The following is a 21,343-nucleotide window of genomic DNA, read 5'->3' as shown; positions in this document are numbered from 1 at the left end:
CTACCATGTTCTAGCAGTGATATGAAAAACATGGTGGGACTTTGCTAACTTGCTTTTCTATTAGTTCTGGAATGAAAACACTGTATTATAGAAAAAGATTAGGGAGACCAGTTTCTTTTTAAAACTGGGCATTTTTACATTAAAATATTTTTATGGGCTGACAAGCAGTCAGATGAAGGTTGGAAACAAAGTGGTGAATCTGTAATGAAAACATACACTTTTCTTGCTGCCCACATAGTACATGGCACCGTGGGTTAATATATTAGCCTTTCAATTATAGGGATCTTGTTTAGATAATAAGTGGAATATATTTGTTTTGACAAGTATATTGGTACCTACTGTCACATCATCAATTATCTGAAGATCAAGAAAAGTAGTTGTAATGGGATATATAGGGAAAAGCTCTTTACTTGTTCAGTTCCTAAAAATTACTTGGAATAGGTCCAGACACAGAAGTCTCATGTTTTTCCTGACAATTACTCAAATTAAATGATAATTGCTTTCTTGAGAGAATAGTTTGCAGCAGTGAAGATGTGTCCCTAAAAATATCCTTTCTATATTATATATAGAATATACATATTGTCCATATATGGACAAAATTACAAATTCTCCTTCTCTCAAAATATCCCATTCTATAAATATTCTATCCTGTATTCTCCCTAGCTGTGGTGAATAAAACCCAGGAATCTTCAGCAGCTGAATCCTGAAAGTCTTAACCCCCATGACGAATCCTGAGTACAACTAGTGTCCCAGCCAATTTAGAGGGCTGTGCTTTATAAACAAAATCTGACTCTTACTGGAAAGCAAACACCTTTCGAGTGATGCTGTATTACCATGGAGCATAAGTGCTTCCATGCTTCCACTTTATATGGAGCTTTCATAGTATAATCACAAGTTTAAAGTATAGTGGAAAGTTTAATTACAGCCACCCAAGACCTTACTTGATAGTATAATCCTCTTGTAGCAAATTGACAAGCACATCAGTTTTGTAGTCATAAATGCCACTGATGCTTTCAAACATATTTCACAATGCATTTACATGCTAAAAGGTCTGTATACATACTGAGATACTTTTCTCATCCTATGAAGTCTAAGAACACACTGCTAATAAAATCTGAAGTTGGTGTGTATATAAACTGAACTCTTAAAAAAATGAATTGTAAATTACTTTACTGGGTTAACTTAAACCAAATGAGCTGATATTTTGCTTTCTGAACTTGTGGCATCAGGTATTTTTGAAGCAGAGAGGAATGGAAGGAAATAGAAATTCAGTTGTTGTAGTTAAATTTGTGACAAGGATTAAGGAAAAAACTCCGAGAATACATTTAGTGCAGGTGTGAATTTTCTTTCCTTCAGAGGTATTTGTGTGTCTCGAAGCAGTATCGGTTGAGTTGAGAATAGAAGACAGGGATAAAAGACCTCAGCACAATAGGGAGGAAACCTGCTTGATCCCCTGCCTATTTAAGTTAATTAGTTAATTGCATATTTTTCCTCAAGCTTTCTTCTGATTGGTTTTGAAATGCATGTATAAGGGTCAGTATGAGGGAGCCATTCAGCAAGCAAGAATGTTAGAATGTTATATTGCTTCTAAATTGTTCGGAATCTGTAGAGTTTCAATTATCTGAGACTGGTACATTCATACTTTTTGCCATTAGAAGTGTTACTTTATTGTTTGTTTGGGGTTTTTTTTCAGCTATGATGTGACATAGTAACTTCAAGAAGAGAACTGTTCAATATATATTCTTCACTGATCTTAAGGAAGAAGTTTTTATTCTTATCAAATGATGTAATAGTTTCCAGAAGTTACTAAGAAGAATATTAAACATTAATGTAAACCTTTTAAAATCCTCAGTAAGAGTTTAGCTCGTATTTAAGAACAGTAAAAGTTTGGACAAACAATTCTGTGCACAAGGAAGGTCAATAAGAAACGACAGAGAAGGGCAGTTCCAGAGAACTGGGTAAAGCTGATATTCAAATAAATTAGATGAAGACTGAGGTAAATGTAAGGATGTTGGCCTGACATTAATAATGAGTAAAATAATGGAACGGCTGAAATGGAATTGTGTTAGAAAGTTATTTAGGAGTATAATATAACCAGTAATTGTTGATATAATGTTATGGAAAGATACAAGATTTTTATTTATCTTCTTTCGTTATATGTTTAGTTTAAACTATTAAAAAATAATTTACTCCTTATTGAATTTTATTGTGCAGTGGTTAAGGAAAAAACTATATGGTCAGGATTGTTTTTATTCAGTATAGTTTGTGTCCCATTTCTAATGTTTATTATGGATATGACTTTGCAAAATCACCACAAAAGGACAGTGAAAATTACAAATACCTGAAAATAAAGGAGGGAGGACCAAAACCATACCGCTTTTCAAAGACCTGTAGATGGATTACAGATTCAGATAATATATTTTTTGTAAAATCTGTTTGTATGTCAGCTGTGAAACATCATCATCAAAGCTGAAAGAATAGAATATCTTGATGTCCTGTTATAAGTAGGATATGCTCCTAACTCATCCACCAATTACATCAAGTGACCAAAAAAAACCTTTGCAGTATTTTAATAGATTGATAATAAAAAAATAAATTGAGAAATATCCAGTTGAATCTTGTTGTAAAATGGAAGATATTTGAAAAGATGACAAGCAATTATAGAGGGGGAAGACTATTTAATGGAACAGCAGGTGAATTGAGAGGGGCACTGGCTGATATCACATGGAGAAAAACAGATAAGAGGAGCACTCACTAGAAAAGACTAAATGAAAGGAAAGAGGGCAGTTTTCAATTAGCAGGGATAATTACTGACAGAGTACTCCTTGCTGTTTTGAAAGGGATTTTGTCCATCTGTATTCTGATAGTAACTCCTGATAATGGTAATAATCTTCGAATGTTGAAAATGCTAAATATTGAGAGAAAGATTTATTTTATTTAATAGAGAGCTACTTTTTATGAAGATTTTTATTGTATCAAGGTTACTCTTTGTTTCAGTTTCTCTGTTTCTATAAATATTATTATGACTGATAGCAGCTGAACATGTTTCCTCCACACACAGAAAACTGCTTTTTAAGAATAGCAGTATATAGTAAAAATTATGCATATTTAATGTGTTTTTATTTAATTATATATTAAGAATTAGGATTATCTATTGGAAGAAATGTATTTTTCTAGCTTGATTACACTCTGCATTTGACTTTTCCTCTCATGTAAAATCTCAGTTATGCTGAAGTCTATGACAAAGCTTTATTTACTGGTTTCATTAGAGTCAATTTTATTTTTTATAGTTGGTCAATATTTAATTTTTTAAACAGAATTACTATAAAGAGCTGTGTAGCAAAAATGTATGTTTTTAGATGTGTTGACAAAAAAAAAAGAGACTAAGAAGTTTGACCTGCATGTACTGTATTTAATAAATTTATTTCAGTTAAAGTGCTCAGATCATACTAGAAAAGATGACTGCAGGATACAATGATGTTTTTTCCCCAAGTATAGCTAACCACATCAGTGAGATTTTCTGAAGCAATAACTTTCCAATAAATATTTGAGCCTTCTTCTCTATGACTTGGCTTGTAAGCACAGTGACACTCTAAGTTACCAGAGGTATGTCAGGTGTTTTCTAAACTGTAGTTTTTGAGTCTTCCTTGTTAATACTAATGTGTTTTGTAGTACAGATGTGTAATTAGATCTACAATATTTGATATTGTGTTTCAAAACCTGCTTGCAATGTGAATTCAGTGTACAGTTGTCTGTGATAAAACTTCAGATTCAGACAGAGAATAACTATTTTACAGTGGTCTAAAAATCACTTTCCACCATCACAAAATACTGTTTATGTGTAGCTTCTTGTAATAGTAGGATTATGTTTTATCTGTAGCACAGAGAAAGGAAAACAATGGAGCCCCAAATAAAAGATACTTGTTTGCTTTGGGTTTATGTTGTTTTTAAGCTGTACTTTGACTTTTAAATAAAAGAATAGACTTATGTTGGAATGGTTTGTTTCAATAGGAAAAAAATAATAACAGTTTTCAGGTAAAGTTTTAGATGCTTATAGCCAGAATTAATTTGATTTTGGGCTGTATAGATCATGAATCAAAACCCAAATGTACTAAAATTTTCTTCTTAAGGGAACTAAAATGTTTGTGGTTAATTTCTCTGTGGACCACACTTCTGGATGCTTTTGCAGATTTAAAGCGTGTTACTATTCACAATAAAGGAAAATGTTGGTAATTTTGTGTCTTTAATACTGTGCTTCTATATGGAAGAAAAAGTTGTGGTAAATACCAGTATGTAACATGCTTTGAACTTTTTTTCTATTCTCCTGTTTTAGTTTTGCTGTCATGTGAAGACCTGACTTTCAGAATTCATGCCTTGATGTGTATGCACCTCAAGACACCTATTGTCCTTCAAGGGTATATTGAAGAGAAGTGGAAGAAGGGTAGACTTTTGTAGTCATTTACAGGAGACTGCTTCTCCTAGTCAAACAGGCGTTGTGGAAAATGGAACCTAACAATATTGTGGATAGTTTTGTGCTTGATCCTAAGGAATTATTGAGGTGTGTCTCCAGGGTGCGGAACAGGAGGACTAATAAGTGGTATGATATAGTCATTGCTCTATTCCCTTGTTTTAAGAAGCCTTAGAGTAGTGCCAAGTAACCTGATGGTCTTGGGGATAGCTTTATTTTTTACTGCAGAGAAAAGCAATGAATGCTGTTTGGAGGATACATACCTTTCATAGAATAGCCTGAGTTGGAAGGGACCCATAAAGATCATCAAAATCCCACTCTTTTGAAGAAGAGTAATATTTTCAGAAACAAATAACTTAGGGATGCAGGCTTTTAATGTATTTTTAAAACTATTTTCCCTACCATGGCTCTGTATGTTGGTAGTTCAGTCATTCTACTGAGATGTGGGATGCTAATCGGGTAAGTGACATGCACACAGTAATGTACAGAAATTCTGTAAAGTGGTAGTTAAAGCTGAGCACACTCAGCTGAGTGTGTAGAGAGTCAAACTGATCACTGAGGAAACTTCAGTGTGTGTGCAGTTACCTGTGTGTGTGCTGTGAGAAAGAACCTGTGCTTTTAACTTAAAGACCTCCCTGTGGGAAGTGGTGGAAATAACTCCCAATGGTAGTAAAATGCTGGAAATGCTTTTCCAGTAGAATTAACAAACTGTGTCTGTGTAGGAAATTAGGAATATCTTACCTACAAAATTGGTTACTCTGCTTTTTAAATTGGTAAATATAAAAAATTCAAACAAGATCCTTTGATGCTCAGTACACTGTAAAGTTCCAAATGTTCCCTTGAATTCAGTATGTCAGTTTTAATGACATCTAAGAAACCATTCTCATCACATGGAATTGATTGTTTTCTATATTTTGTTTTTGTTTTGGAGTATCGTGAACACTGGGGGAAAATGCCATTCATAAGCATATGTGTTGCAAAAACATTGATCTTAGTTTATCTCATTATCACTTAAGGGATGATCAGTTACTCGTGCCTATAAATGCTGTGTTAAGGGTAGCTGGTATTGTAAAAATTAAAATTTTTAATCTCCTCCAACCTTTGTACCTGTTTTTGGGGAAGAAGAAAGCTATGATTTCCACCTCCTCTGTGCAGTTTAAGGGGTCCTGATACTATGTTGTGAAGCACAAGAATACATCTGTACTGAAATACTCAAACACAGCAACATCTTGCTTACAATCTGTTGGTCATTTGAATAAAGTTAAGGGAAAGACATTTATTGATGATGAATTGAGTGGTTCTGATGAGATGAAATTGTCCTTTGATTCTATTTCTCATACGTTTTGTTACAGACTTCATGGCTAAGGGACATCTGTGGAAATCCCTTGAATAGGTGGGAGGGGATTGTTTTGCTATTATATGGGTGGGTGAGATTCACTAAAGCAGATTTCATCTAGGGAAGTTAGATTTTCTCTGTAGTCAATGGAGACAAAGAAGGGTCTTCTGGAGTCAAAGACACTGGAAGTTAGATACCTTCTATGGTTGAAAAAAAAGGTAACAATCCATCCACTGTTTTATAAAGGAAATTAAGGGAAACTAACAACCTCATCTTAGAATTTGTCTTTGTGGATCTCGCTCTGTTTTAAACAGCTGAGGTCTTGTATTTGCTCCAAAAGAAAGCAAGAGTGCATATCTTCCTGGTTCCTCATAGTTTCTTTGCACTGTGAGGGTAGCAGGCACTTCTTCCTCCAGTTCCTTTAACAGTAAGGTCTGCAACGGAGTTATTTCCTTGGAGAAATTGTTTTTGTTTTATATGTCCCCCTAGGAATTTTCCATTTAGTAAAGAACATCATGTTTGGTTCATATTTGCATTGCACAGCAGGTTCTCTTTAGTAGTTCTTCCCACAGGAATGGTGCTCAGTAATTCTCTCCAGTTCCACCATTTAAGAACACGCCAGCTGTGCTTCCTTACATGATCGATAGAGCTCAGGAAGTTTGTTCTACACCTGATGTGAGGTTTTATCTATTTTTATAAGTTTTCGCCATTAATTTTTGACAAGTGGCTCAGCCTCACTTTAGAGGGAATTGCTTACATGGAACCTGTCAATGCAGTCCTATTTCAGCTGTGTGCACCTGCAGTGTGAGTCTCAAATGCCATCTTTCTTTATGGACTCCTAATCAGACTCCAAGGCATCTGTTGGTAACAGTGGAAGCAAGCACTGGAGGTGGTCCTGTAAAAGATATGAATATGGACTGTTCATGAGTATGAGTGAAAGTAGACAAATGTTTTTCTTTAAGTTTCTCTCATTTTATCCATGTTGAATTTTGCCCTCATCCATAACAAATCCTTCTTTGCCTCCACCTCTCCTACCCTGACGGATGCTAAAGGAAAGGAGGGTTGCTACTCTTTCAGGGGATGTAACTGTATAACTGAGGTCATGTTTCTGAGCTCCACCAACTGAAAACATCAAAGTGAATTTGTTCTGATATTTGGCCAACTTATTTAGTCATCCCTCTAGACAAAACGTTTATCTGGATTTTTGGTCTGCAGTGTGGCTAGAATGTACGCTACCCAGATGTGTTTTCCTAACTTTGATGCAATAGAATAAAGGAAACATAAATACCCTTTTGAATACATCTTGTTATGGCCAGTAATAGTTGAAACTAAGTTAAAACTATTAGATTTGACTGCACCAGGGCATGAACTTCAGCTGTATTACATCAGGGAAAAAGTGTTTAAATTAAGCTTTTTTTTTTTTTTTAAGGAAAATCTTTTCTTATCAGAAAGCCTATCTCAGCCAAAATCAGTAAAAGCATTTGTTACTAATTTAGTGGGGTGTGTTTGCATGTGTTTATATTAGTGTGGAAAAGCAAGCTCTTTCCTGTTCTACATAATTGAGGGTATATGCAGTAGAATTATCCTTAAACTTCTGCTCAGACAATGAGGAGATTTTTCTAGATTTAAACCAGAGAAAGTTACAAGGTTAATTATCACATTTCCGACACTGAATTGTACCTGACACTTGCTATCTCTACCCTGTAGCGGCCCCACTGAGAATCTTAGTCTTACCAGGACTTAAAAAAGACTGTACATCTTGTCCCATCTCCTTCATAAACTCAGCTGCTTAAAGGAGAAGTTGATGAATCAGATGTTTGCATGGAAGGTTGTTATCTAAATGCATTAATGCTTGTGCATTTGATGGTAGGCTATTTGTGTCTTTTTTCCTTCATGGATAAAATAGCTTTCTTCTAGGAAGTAATGTTGAACTGTGAATCTTTTTGAGCGTGACTCCAAAAACTTTTTAAAGGTGAGAGATACTTCCTCTTCACCTTAGCTGGCCTGAACTGTCTTGTTTTTCTATCAGCATGCTAGGGTAACAGATAGTGAGGCTAGGTCAAAGATCGGTGTATCTCACAACTGGCAAGTTTGCCACACAGCTCTTCTTTCAGTAGAGAATTGGTGCTAAACATATTGGGAGGTGTTTCTTTATAATGTTTACTAGTTCTTCCATCTTTTCATTAATTTTAAGGAAAAAACAGCAATGAGGGATATGAGTGGAGCTAGTAGCTGCCCTACTGAATGTAGGTAAAAAGTCCTATTTCCACAGACATGGTTGAAGGACTTCTGCCTATACTGCCAATTGTGAATTGTTTTTTGTGGCATTCCTCTTTAAAAGAAAGACTAAGAGAATATAAGTGCATCATTAAATACTGTATTTTGAAATGAAAGTCAGAAAGTCATATAGCTTCAGCTATGTTTAGAAGTGCAGCAGGAGAACAACATAGAATGTTATGATTAAAAGTAAAGGCTCACTCCTGTAAGTATGTATGTGCATATATAATGGCACACTTACTTTTTTGGAAACTAACCCATAGCCTGTGGTGAGACATGCTTACTTCATTAGAATAATCCTCAGATGAAATGATTTTTACACTCTGAAATAATTACTTGTTTTGTGGCTCATCTTATTTTGAACATAAAATAAACCAGTTTTTGGGATGAATCTTTTCTTATTTTGGTTTTATTTATTTTTTTTATTTCTGCCTAAGTCCTAAATCTTATGTTTAACTGACAGAGTGCACTGCCTGAGTTTATTGTGTGGCTAAGGCAGGTGTGCATGTAAAGAAACTGCACCTGGTTGTGTACCTGTAGGCTTTGTGCTTGTGAATTAGCAGGGTATTTCAGGTGGGAATTTTCTTAATTCTTCATTTTGAGAGAAGAGAGTTAGAAGGTGCAGTTCCAGGTGTGCAGAAGAATGAGTATCATTGGCCATTATCTGCAGCACAACTAATTTGGTGACCTAAAAATATATGCTCTTTTCATCAACACCTGTAGAGTTGCTGTTGAACACACTGTAATGTTGCTTCAGGTGGTTCCTTTTTTTTGTTTTTTTTTTGTAGATGCAGGGTTTCAGGCAGGGATATGATAAGCTCTTTACTGCATCATTATTAGGTTAAGACTGCCTGCTGTGTGAAACAGTAGGCAGTAGGATATTTTTGGTCTTTCAATACTTGTCTTGCCCCTGGAAAATGAAAGTACATCACTGAAAATAATCATACCTGTATGGTAGTACCTGTTGACTTAGAAATTTAATATCTTATGAAGTAGGATGCAGTTCGTACAGGTTTTTTGCTGGATATTATTGTGAAGCAAGTATAAATGTGGTCTGTGCTGTACTTCATCTGTGGAGAAACACAAGAGTCTGCTTTGTCTGAAATTTATTGTTGTGGCACCTCAAATGAATAATGCAGTTTTACTTTCATAAATGATGCTTTTGAAACTATCTTTTTTTTTTTTTTTTTGCTAGTAAATCCACTAAGACTGGAACTTCAATCTCTTTGCTTAATTTTCTTCAAGGTTTATAAACTGCTTTTGGCTGAGTTTTACAAAGCCTGCATTTCATCATGATGTTCCTATGTTTTGAAATGGTAGAGTAGAAGACATTATGGAAAACTTCTAATTCAAAGACAAAGTATTCAAGCAAGCAATTAATGTTTTGTGACCTTTGCACTTTGACTTGGGAAGCTTGTTTTATTTCCAAATGTACTGGCACATGTTCTCAAGATTTTACTAATAACAGAGAAATTCTATAAAGTATCTCAAAATAGAAAAGTAATTTTAATGAGAAAGGTCCTGAAATTAGTGTTATAGTTAAAGTCTGAGCTTCTAATTAGCCTGCCATGCATTTTTTTTGATTGTTATGTTTAGAATTTGTTTCTAGAATGTGTAATTTTAATTTAATCATTCTTAGTCTAACTTTTACTCCTAGCCACTGTATTAGCAACCACAATGTTTTTTAATCACTTAAAATTACATACTAGCTCAACCTGAGTGGGGAGTTCTGGAAATTTCTTCATGTAATTCAGTATAAAGCAGAAGTGCCAAAATTGCAAGTGCGATTGGCAATGGCTTGGAATTCAGGTTAGAACTTCACTATCTTCAACTGGCTAGCTGATTTGTTTGATGTTGATACTTTTATTGCTAAAGGTCTTGGAATAGAATTTGCTGAAATGGCTTTGTGTTCATTTATACAGATGGAAAAATATCTATATTATGTGTTACTTGTATTTGTTTCTATTACTCTTTTCAAGATGTGTTTGTCAACATGTTTTTGTTTTTCATTTTTACAATAAAATATAAATATGAAATTAAGCTAGGACATGTTTTACAGTGTACTTTCTGGGAAGCAGTAATTTGTGGATTTATTCTAGATTTCTAAAACTACCCTCATCACCTGATATCTAACATGCTTCAAATGCCTTTTTCCCTCACTGGGTGCATATGACTGATGACAATGAGAGTAGTGGTCTTCGATGGGATGAAATCCTGCCTTTACTGAATTGATGTAGTGCTCCCACTGGAGTTAATGAATCCTTTATTTAACCCATAGAGCTTCACTGTACATAAATGTTTGCAGAAGTACAATGTGTTTGTCTTGATTTCTTGGTCGTCCATAATTTCATTGCACTGATAGGCAATTAAAAAATTTCAGGGCGAGTCTCCTGTTTTTTAGACTGTTTGTTTAGATCCAAAGCTTATTTAAACATATGAAGCATGCAACTTCAACTATTTAAAATGTGTTCCTTTATTGTAAAGTTGTTTTGGTCGTCATTACATAATGGTGTGTATTTGGTGATATAGACCAAGCTCTCCATCTCTCTGTCTCCATTTAGCTCATGTTTGGCTGTATTTTATATGCATTGCTGCCAATTCAACCACAGCTTCACAGTGAAACTCTGTCTTCAACATTCATTGACTATCACAGATTCTGTGACATATCTGTGTGCTATTTAGCAAATCCCTTTGCCTAAATAGAACTTTTGTTTTGAAGGGTTAAGTAAAGGATTCATTGTAACTCACTGTGTTCTTGGGTTTTATATAATTTGTAACAGATGTTATTTCACTTGGATAAGCTACTAATTTTATAACTCCACTTTTAAATTTGGATTTTATAATGTAGAACTTACTTCTAAATGTATTGCAAAGTATCATATATATTTTGGAACATGTTTGTAGCCTCCTTTCAAGATTTCTCCCCCCCCGACCCCATCTTGGTATTTAATGGTTGTACCAGGTAGGAATTGGTTACTTTGACTCCCTGTTGCAGTTTCTCACATGCAAAACTGCTTTTAGTATTTACTCATGTGTAGGCCATTGAGAGGAGGTGTCAGGTATTTAAATAATATCTATGTATTGCTACTATTGACTATATTACTTCATCTGATATCTCAAAAAACGGTAAACCCTTAAAAGAACCCCAACCAAACACAAAAAGCCAGTAACACATGAAAAAAGAGACAAATAGAGATAAGTATATTAATCAAGTTAAAATAATCTTAACTGTAATCCTTACTGCAGGTGGGACACCAGAGAGAAAAGGAATTCCTCATTTCTGTTCCCGTGGCTTTACACAAGGAAGCTCAGATAAGGATGGGCAGCAGTATAAAGCATTAAGATGTGTTTAAATAAGCGCTAAACTGGCAACAAGAGTGCAAACAAGCAGGTTTTTGCCTCTATATTAGTATTGCTAAGAAAAAATTTTGAAATTGATTTAGGTACATGAGGAGCTGCATGTTTAGAATCAGAGGAATATGAATTTGCTTACTTCACTTAGAAGGTACTAATTTAAAGTAAAGCTAACCAGGTGGCCTTCATACTTGGATTTTACTGGAAAGGCTGTTTATATACTTAATACAGACAAAATAGAAAATTCCTATGGAACAGGGTGAAATTGATCTCTCAGGGTTTTAATTTGGGTTTAAATGTCTTAGTAACCAAGTACTTTCGGATAATGCAGTCAGGTGCCTGGGGTTCTAAACCCACTAAATATTTTTGCAGTAATTAAAAAAAAAAAATTCTTTTGACTATAATGGTGTAGATAAAAGCTGGGGAGAGAGACTTCTGAAGAAAAAGCCTATTTTCATATCAAGTGTTCTAAAGAGGAAAAATTAAAAAGCTGGAGATTTTTTCCTTTTGAACTGACCATATTCATACTACTATGCTGCTGTAGAGCTGAAATTATATTTACTTTATCTCCAAAGATTTTCTTACTGACGTCATTGTCACTAGTTCTTAAAATGAAAGAGTTAAAATAAATGATGCCATGTGATTTTCTGTGGCAATAATCCCCTAGCACTTTGGTTTTGTGGAGGTATGACCCAGCTTTGATATTTGTGAAGTTTCAAAAGAGGGTTCTGAATTTAAACAGTACATACATTTTGGCTCTTGTGAAGTGTTTGAGTTGACTGTCATCATAGCGTGCAATCTTTGTTATGCTTGTAGACGGTATTGCTTTGTGGCAAAATCCAATTTAGAAAGGTGCAGTAGAGCTGTTAGTGATAATTCTGTCATGGAAGTAACAGAAGAAAACAAAACCACAGGGCTTCCCTGACAGCCTGGAGTATTTTCTTAATCTAACTCTTCTTGTTTCCAGAGGCACAGATTGCCGTAGTAATTACTCGTGATAATTTCATGTTCATCATGTGAGGCAGTGGATTTTCAGGAGGTGGCTGTGTGCATCCAGATAAAGCATGGATTGTCATGCTGCAATGTCTTTGTCTTTGCTGTCTTCTCTTGTCAAGGCATGTTGAGCTTCACTTGAAAGTTGAGTATTTGGTGTCTAGTGAATTGATGCTTTGTTGTCATCATGGTGGTCCTGTGCCACAATTTGAAAAACTGTGGTCGTGCTGAGTCATTCTCATAAGGGTCGGATAATTGTGGCCTGGGGTACTTAATCCCAGCGTGCGCGCTCACGTTGCCACTGCCGCGCTGTGGGAACGCCGCGGCGTTCAGAAGTGCTCCCTTGTGAGAGGGACATGGTTATTCTTCCTGGTGACGGAGCGTTTGATAAAGATCGCTCTCTGACATGGATATCTCTGCCTGCATTCCATAAACCTTTAGTCACCTCTCAAAAGCTCTGTGCACAATGGCTGTTGAGTGAGATGGTCTGCACAGGGAATCAGGCTGCTAATCACTGTTTCTTTATCTTGGAATCTACTTTGAGACTTGCCTGTTTAAAAAACTAAAAAGTTTGCTCCTAGAGTAAGGGATATTAAGAGTTTTATATATTAAGGTAAACAATATACCTTTTAAGAAAAAACATATTTGACTTTGAATGCTTACAAATCCTATGTGAATTAAGATATGTGAAGGAGACTTCCTAAAACCACAAAAAGAATTTCTGTTAGATCTTGTTTTAGGTTTGGCAACTGAGTTGTATTTCCTTCTCTAAAATGGGGGACATGGTGAGACTAGTAGTAAATGTTCTGTGGCAGTAGCAATGAAGAAGCCATAATTAGCATTTCTCAGGTCTCCATTTTCTCCTGCTTTATATCCATTACCATCCCTCTTTATGAAGATGTAATTCTGCTTAAAAATAGTTGTAAGGGGTTGGATCAATAAACTTCCTTGCAATAAATTATTCCATAAAAACGATTGCTGGAAGCGACCTGTGAGCTTCATCATCCCTGTGTTCATTTCAGAATAATTAAATTTCCAATGTTATCTTTCATATTTTAACAAATTTTTCATATAAGACTTGCTCATAAGTGCTATGGATGACATGTGAAGAGATTCTCTACTCCTTAAATGACAAAATTCTGTTTTCTTTGAACTTCATTTCTGCTAAAAATACAGTTACCTCAAAATTACCAGAAGCCGAACCCAATGTATTTGAACTAGATGACAGTAAAACTAGTTGGCTAATTTTTTACCAGTGGTGAATAGCTGTTTTTTTTTTTTTTTTCTTCTGTTTATACAAAAAAAGAAAACCAAAATATCTGTCACTTTTCCTGTTCTCCATTTTAGGATATGGCATAAAATCTGGCAGAGTTTTCAGTCCCAATGGTGTTAGGGACTCCAAGAAAATACACTACTAACTAACTAATACAATACTAACTCAAAGGAAGCTCCCTGGAACTTCACGCTTATTTTTTGCCCTTTACTTTTTCAAAGTTTTCTTCAACTTCTTATCCAGCTAAGAAGAAAGTGTTTTATATTTTTGTAATTGTATTTGTATTTTTTTTGTATTATTAGAATGTAAGCGTGGGAGAGCCATTATTATGGTCATTATTGCCTCAAGAAATTTTTCTGCATGTATAAGAGTGGGTTATATTGCAAGCCTTTTTCAAGAGGCATTACTAATTTTGAAGTTATTGCCGGATATTAAACAATGCCCTAAAAATATCTTACATTAGCACTAACGATGGAGAACTCTTAACTGGTTTTAAAACTTGCATCACCATTACTTTAGAGTTTTCAAATGCTTGGCATCTTACAAGGCCTAGTTAGAAATGAAAGAAGCATGGAGAGGAATCTTTCTGCTTAAACACTTAAGGCTGAAAACATAAGAAATGCTCTATGCTTGGAAATTATTGAAGTCAAATCCTTGCAGTAGTGTTGAGGTATGAAGTTCTCAAGATTATAAAAAAAAAATCTGTATTTCAGCTCTACTGTTGCAACTTTGAATATGAAATTTAGTAAAAATCTTAAACATGATCTTTTTTTAGAGGGTAATTCCTTATTTTTTTTTACAATATGCTTTCATAATAACTGGCCTTTACTTTTCTGTAGTTGTGTGTATTGGAACAGAGTAGGAGTCTGTTCTGAAAAAATTTTAAAGGAATATCAATTAAAAGCAAGTTTTGATCAGTTATAAAAATGTATGTTCAATATTGTACTTCCAAACTATTTCAGAATCTCTTAAATCTTTCTTGCATCAGATACTTTCCTTTCTTTTATGACTCTTAGAAAGTTTGACAAACTTATTTTTAGTTTTCTTTGTTTGGAAACTTTGTGATATTAAAGAAGGAGAAAGAAAAATGTTAAGTAGGCAATGATAGGTCTTATGCAATATAGATGGACTTTTTACTTAATAGTTTCCAGTTGGTCTAAAATCTTCATGTGTAAGCTACATTTGAGACTGTCAGTTGCAATGTATTTTCCTACCTATCCTGTGAAAAAGTGAGACAGGGAGAGGTTTCCTTTTTTTATAAGATTTTATATCTATTTAGAAAGATGATAAAATAGATACCAAACAGATTGAATGGCTACTATGAGAACTGAAAACAAAATTGGGAAATTATGGAGAAATCATGACTGAAGAGACCAGGATCTCAGATTGCAAAGGGTACAGATCCTTTATCTTCCTCAACTATTACAAAATATAAATAGAGATATTCAGGTGAAAATAAAATGATTAAAAATATGCATGTCATGTTGTTAGAACTTACTCATCCCTAAATTCTGCAATTGTTTGAATGAAGAGCCCCAGGACACTTCTAAAATTTGTAGCTTATGTCCTGGGAGATTTTTAGAGTAATTTTACTCCATGAGAAGAGATTTCCTTTTTTTTCTTCCTCCAATCAAGTATTTACTGTGTAACCATGTATTGTCAAGGAATCTTCAGTCTTGCAGCTTTTTTAAAATTGCTGCATCTGTGCGTGCCTACATTATAGTGTGGTAATTCATATTGTATTGTCCTGTGTCCTGGATATTCCATGTCTCAGAAAGCTGTATTGGGTCGCTTCATCCGTTAACAGAATAGTTAATAGTTAAAAATGTTTTTTCCCCCTCTTCGGTTTTTCTGCAAGTGTAAAGTAGAACTTGTATATATGCAGTTATCTAAAGAGTTAATTGTTATAAGTTTCACTGACCTGCAATGCTGGTGGTCTACCACTTTTCTAATATTTGCCTTATATTATTGTGCTCAAGAACTGTAGAATTTTGTGCCAAAGAAAAATTTTTAATAGTTGTTCTTCTTAGGGATTTTTATGAAATTGCTTTCAAAATAGATTATGGGCTTGGTACATCAGGCATTGTTTGGGAGTACTGGCATATTTGTTTTACACCTAGAGCCTGCGAAAAGGTGAGCATCTCATTTGTTCCTGGTTATAACATGGGAGGAAAACCTATCCTAAAATGAAGGCTCCATAAGGTAAAAGGCCATGTCAGTTTGTGCTCTTTATGCTATTTGTGTTTCTGAAGTATGTAGGAGAGTGTCAGTTGAAATATAGCGCAAAGTGAGAGATCACCTGGGAATTTATGAATTACTCTAGAAAGTAGCCTTTGCCTTTGCTGTGTAAGTGGGGTTCACGTAGTTGTTACACAAGGGAAACTCTATTTGCCTGCATCTTCAGAAAAATTACTATCATCTGAGCATTATCCATAATAGGGTACAGGTAGCTTGCCAGGAATTCTGCATTGTATTCTCCCAGTCAGTGATGACATTATAGGAAGCATACCAGTGAATGAGCATACCTCATCAGCATGTTAAATTAATCTTCATTCATTGTTCTTCCCAAATTTTCAGTTGTATATTGGACAGGAAAAGAGATTAGATATTTGAAGGCCTCTGTTAGACTGAGAAAGATTTTACTCTTGTTGCTTGTCTCCTCAGAAGGATGAAGCTGTACGGTGCATACAATTACTGGTTACGTGGCTCAGAGACAGCTGATGTAGGTTGCTACGTAGTGTGGCACTTGTCAGGCGGCTTTATCGCCCGTCACTCTTGGAAAGTGACTGTGAAATGGAACTTCACCTTGTGTAGAACATGAGGTGTGGAAAGCATCAAGGCTTTGGTCAGAACAAATCAAATGCCAACACAAATGCATCAGGGAACATGCCGGTGATACCATTACTCCTCTCTGACCAAAGTATATTGTGTTGGTTTTCACTGCTTGGGATTAATTTATGGGTTCTCCTTCACGTGGTTAGCTGGACTTTTTTGTTTATTTATTTTGTTACTTGGCTTTGATTTATGTAGTGTTTGGACTCATGGGTGTCCTGTGGGTTCTCTGCTTTATTTGGAAAGATTACACTTTAAAATCTAAAACAAAAGCTATCAACACGTTTTTGTTTGAAATGTTTCATATTTATAGTTCTCTAAAATTCTGTTTTCTTTATCTTCCCAGTCACATGGGAGCTTGGAGGGAACACACACGCATCTCTAATGCCAGCATAGCAGATTAAAAATAGTTTTCCTCCACCAAATACTAACAGCTGGTTGGCTCCCTTTCCCTGCTGAAGATGCATCATATAGTATTTTCGTTTTCCTGCTGTTGCCAAAACGTTAATGGAGCAGGCTCTGCAAGTTTTACTTTGTAAATTCTGTTGTAATACTAATTACACTTTAACTGCATTTCTGTGAGGCTTTTCACAACTCCAGTCAAGCACCTATTACCCTGTCTTGCAGTTAAATGAACAGAAAGTGGTTGAGAGAGGTGCTTTGTGTTGATTTAAATAGTAATCAGATAATCAACGCTTCTGTAAACCCAGTGTTACTTGGGCAGCATGGAGATGTAGTGGCACACCTGAGAATAGGTCTTCTAAGTTGTGCTCCCCCAGGATGAACTCCTAACCCTTATACCTTTCCTTTACTTTTAGTGCTCCAGTGCAAATAATGTGGAAAATCTTGTCATGTTGACATTATAGCAATTGCCTATTGAAATCACTGTCATCTTCTCTTTTAACCAGTGATGGAAAATGTCTAACCATTCTATTTCAAGAAAGAAGATGTTATAGCAATATTTTTCAAAATATCATTTTTTTTAATGCTGTGAGTGGACAATATTATGTACAATGACAAGTTATTTCTGAACCGAGTAGAGTATCATATAATAGCTTTTCTGTTTTCCCCCATCTTGAAGTACTCAGCAAAACTCTTGCCATATTAGAAGAAGTGAATCTGTTACTTTTATTTTATTTTGAAAATTCTTTCATAATGTCTGGCACGTAAAGTGATATTGCCTTATACATGATCCATAATGTTTACGTTTTGGCATAAAAGCTGAAGAAACCAGTGCAAAATATGGAGAGACATGAGAGTTAATAAAATAACAGATGCAGCTATGTTCCAATGGAAATAATAATATACTGCCTTTTTGATAGCATAAATCAATGGGTTGTTTTTGATTAATACAGTAGGCTTGCTGGTCATATGGAGATTAGTGTGTGATATAAACCTGAAAATTAGTTTGTTGTCACATATTATGTGATATGATGGGGATTAATTTCAGGAATGCCTTAAAAATATGTTCTAAACAAAATCCTTTCTACACTGATTGTACTAGATAGATTAATCCGGTTGCCATATGGGCTTGAAATTGCCTTGGGTAGGCAAAAGAAAAATCCAGATAAATGATAACTCATTTAATACTCTGTGGTTTGTGTTTATGGAAAACAGAATTCCTCAGGATCTTCTAAAGGGAAACAGGAGTGTGCCAAAGGTAATTTCAGTGTTGAGTGTTCGCGGATGGTAAAATTATATTTAACAGATGTTTGTAATTTTTGCAGGTAATAGCTCTAGCAGATGCAGCAGAAGAAAATCAAGCCAACATGTTCCAGGCATTTGCAAAGTTGAAAAGTGCCACCCATCTGGTGATTATGCTGATTAGTTTGTGGCAGAAGCTCAGCACTGATCAAGTTGCGATTTTGGAAGCTACGTTTTTGCCATTAGCAGAAGATACACAAGAGCTGGTAAGAATCCGTAAAAGCTGCTTGAAAAATGCTCATTCACAGAGCTTTAAGCCTTTAAATGTCCATACTTCTCCTTGTACTTTGCTGAAGACTGTCTTTTGAAGTTATTTAGGTAGCCTTATTAAGTAGGTGTTTGATGCAAGCTACATGGATTTCACAAGAAAATGGAAAAGTAGGAGTAGGTTATAGAATGTTTCAATAGAAGATATGGGTGGTACCAGTTAAATTCTGCTCAGCCTTTCCTTACCAAGCGAGGTAGGAGGGTCTCACATAAATTTAGCTGATTTTTACCTTCTGTCCAGTGGTTAGGACAAACAGAATAATATACCCAGTTTTTGAAGACTAATATAAATGCTCTATAGCATACGTGTCCACATTCCAATAGAAATATGAAATACAGACAGGTCCAGACAGCAAATACAGTGTATACATTTAATCTATTAAGCATTTGCCATACTTTGTCCTCAGTGTATTTACAGTGGTTTGTATAGTGGATGAAAGTTATCTAAACAAAATACTATGAATAGTTAATGTCCTTGTATTCTAAACCATGCTTTGTATAGTTCTGCATTCTGTAGATGTCTGGCTAATTCTGTTTTTATTTAATGAGTGTGACCAGGTGAGATTGTGTATAAAATTTGGAGAATGGTCTGTGAAGAAAAATAATGCTGCTTTTATACACACCACAGGTCCACAGCTAAACTCTGCTTTAGCTGAATTAAAGAATGTTCTCAGCTTAATTAGGAGTTGATCCCCAGTTAGTTTCAAGAGTTATCTTAAGTACACATTAATTTTAATTTTCATGTTTTTGTGGTGTACAGTGAATCCAGATTTTGGTGCATACCCAGAATACTTAGAATGGTTTGTGGTCTTTTAGAAAGCTTGTGCTGGGTTCCAAGTGAATCTAGGATCTTTTGCCATTTCCACCTGGGGGGCAAAAATTATTTTGGCATTTTACATGATATTGAGTCATAGCAGGCAAAGCAAAGCGGTTTTGTTGAGATTATTTTTGGATTTAGTCCTCATTTAAATTTGGAAAATCAAGCTTCACAATTGAGGAACATGCATTCCCGTGAATTGAATTCAAAGAAAGCTCCTATGAATCTCCTAAAAGCCCAACCCACTATTTTTTTGCATGACTACTTTTTATTTGCCATCAGGAGTTGGGTTGCTTTGACACAAGTTTTGATAAAATATGGTACAATTTGTTGTGTATCCTCTAATGCAGGATATCGCTTCAGCATATATCTTGATGTGGTTTTAACATGGTGGTTAACAATATTCTATGTTGAAGCTATAAGACTTTGCATAAGCATTGTAAGGATGTATATCCTGCAGAGCAGTCAGGATGAAAAATGTAAACCAACAATAACTGGAGGTGGAAATAGAAACAAAACCCTTACAAAATACCGAATTATGTGCCATATTGAAGTTGTTATGGTACCACAGAAATGTGAATGTAATTTAAGAAGCTTCGGCAGGGAATGGGGAAATCTTCTGACATACCCATGATATTTACATACAGAAGCTCCTAGCTGGTGTTCAGGTTTCCTTGTAAGCAGTCGAGTGGAACACTGGTGAAAGAAAATACTCTGAAGATTTTTTTATTTACTCTTCAAACAATTCAGTGTAATGGTTTGTTGTATTTTTATTTGGAGTGAATGTGTTAGAAGACAATTTGGATGCAGTCTACATCTCCAGAACATTTTCTGCCTTGTGAACGTTAAACTATGGAAGTGCTTCCTTAAAAAAAGGGAAGTGTTTGGAATACACTATTAACATAAAAAGAAATGCCTCTTTTACCATAACATCAACATCATTCTCAAACATGCCATTTCATTTTGAACAGATTGTATCTTGTTTTCTAGACCTGGCAATCACTTCAGTTTGATATTTAGCAAATATGAAAGTGGCATTCTGCATTCCCATTGTGTCACCATTTTTTCTCAGACTGCTAAAAGATTTCTGTTGCTGCAAACTTTTGTCTAAGAACATACAAAATTTGGGTTTTCTTGTCCACAAAGATATAGTGGAAGAAATACTGCAAACTTGCATATTTTCTGAAAATAACAGATATTTGGCATAATGTTTTGTTTCTGGCAGTAAACTTCTAACTAGCAGCTAAATTGCACTGCTTTGATAAAACTGACTAAAAGGGTTGCTCTTGTTCAGTGTCAGAAATACAGGGACCTTCCCCTTTTTCAGTGATTCTTTCATGAATGCTGCACAGTTGTAGAAGTATAACATCAGAAATTGAATGACATCTCTCAGGTCTCAGTGAGATAAATGAGCTAATTCTTCTGCTAATGAAGCCACTAAGAAATTGATGCAAAAACTGAAGAAAAGTAGTTGCAGGGAAGTTAGGTGTGGTTTTGTCCAATGTAGTTTTTTACTGTGGGACTAAAATAAAATCCGTATTCAAAATATAGAAGTATATATTATTATTATTTTAAAGCACAGTTACAGCTGCATGCAAACTATACTTTCAAATGTATGCTGGTTTTGAGTTCTGTGTTTTTCTATCTGTTGAAATATATGGTAGAAAAATACTTTAGGGTGCTTTTGGAGACAAAGGAACCATGATTTGTTAATAATGTTAATAATGCACCAGAGATTTTGTTAGACAATTCATTTTTTTCAGGAGAGTTGGTCACTGTTCTTCAAGACTAATATTTCTTATTAGCTTATAACAGGGACTGACAGCAATTTGAAGTACTGTAAAGTCTGAAATAAAAAAAATACAAAAAATTTCTAAGGGATGTTTTTCAGTGATTATCTTTTACCATATTGAGTTTTCTGGATAGAAAAAGATATTTGAAAAATGCTGAGTTTGTGATGAAGCCTATTTTTACAATAGGAAATCCGTTTGAGAAAGGAGGGAATTTGTCCAGGCTAATTCA

The 21,343-nt window shown here is 34.9% G+C and overlaps 1 protein-coding gene across 3 annotated transcripts in view; it reads left to right on the top strand.

Annotated features, from left to right (window-relative positions):
* Positions 1-21,343, top strand: part of BBS9 (Bardet-Biedl syndrome 9) — a 298,687-nt gene that overhangs the window by 109,184 nt on the left and 168,160 nt on the right. For all 3 annotated transcript variants that reach the window (XM_039548173.1, XM_039548172.1, XM_039548174.1), the window contains one exon: positions 18,261-18,443. In XM_039548173.1, the coding sequence (XP_039404107.1) occupies positions 18,261-18,443 (183 nt within the window). The remainder of the gene's footprint in view (positions 1-18,260; positions 18,444-21,343) is intronic.

Source organism: Corvus cornix, chromosome 2 (genome assembly GCF_000738735.6).
Source record: "Corvus cornix cornix isolate S_Up_H32 chromosome 2, ASM73873v5, whole genome shotgun sequence".
In the NCBI taxonomy this organism is placed as follows: domain Eukaryota; kingdom Metazoa; phylum Chordata; class Aves; order Passeriformes; family Corvidae; genus Corvus; species Corvus cornix.
Note: the sequence above shows the minus strand (reverse complement) of the source record. Positions and strands in the feature narration are given on the sequence as shown.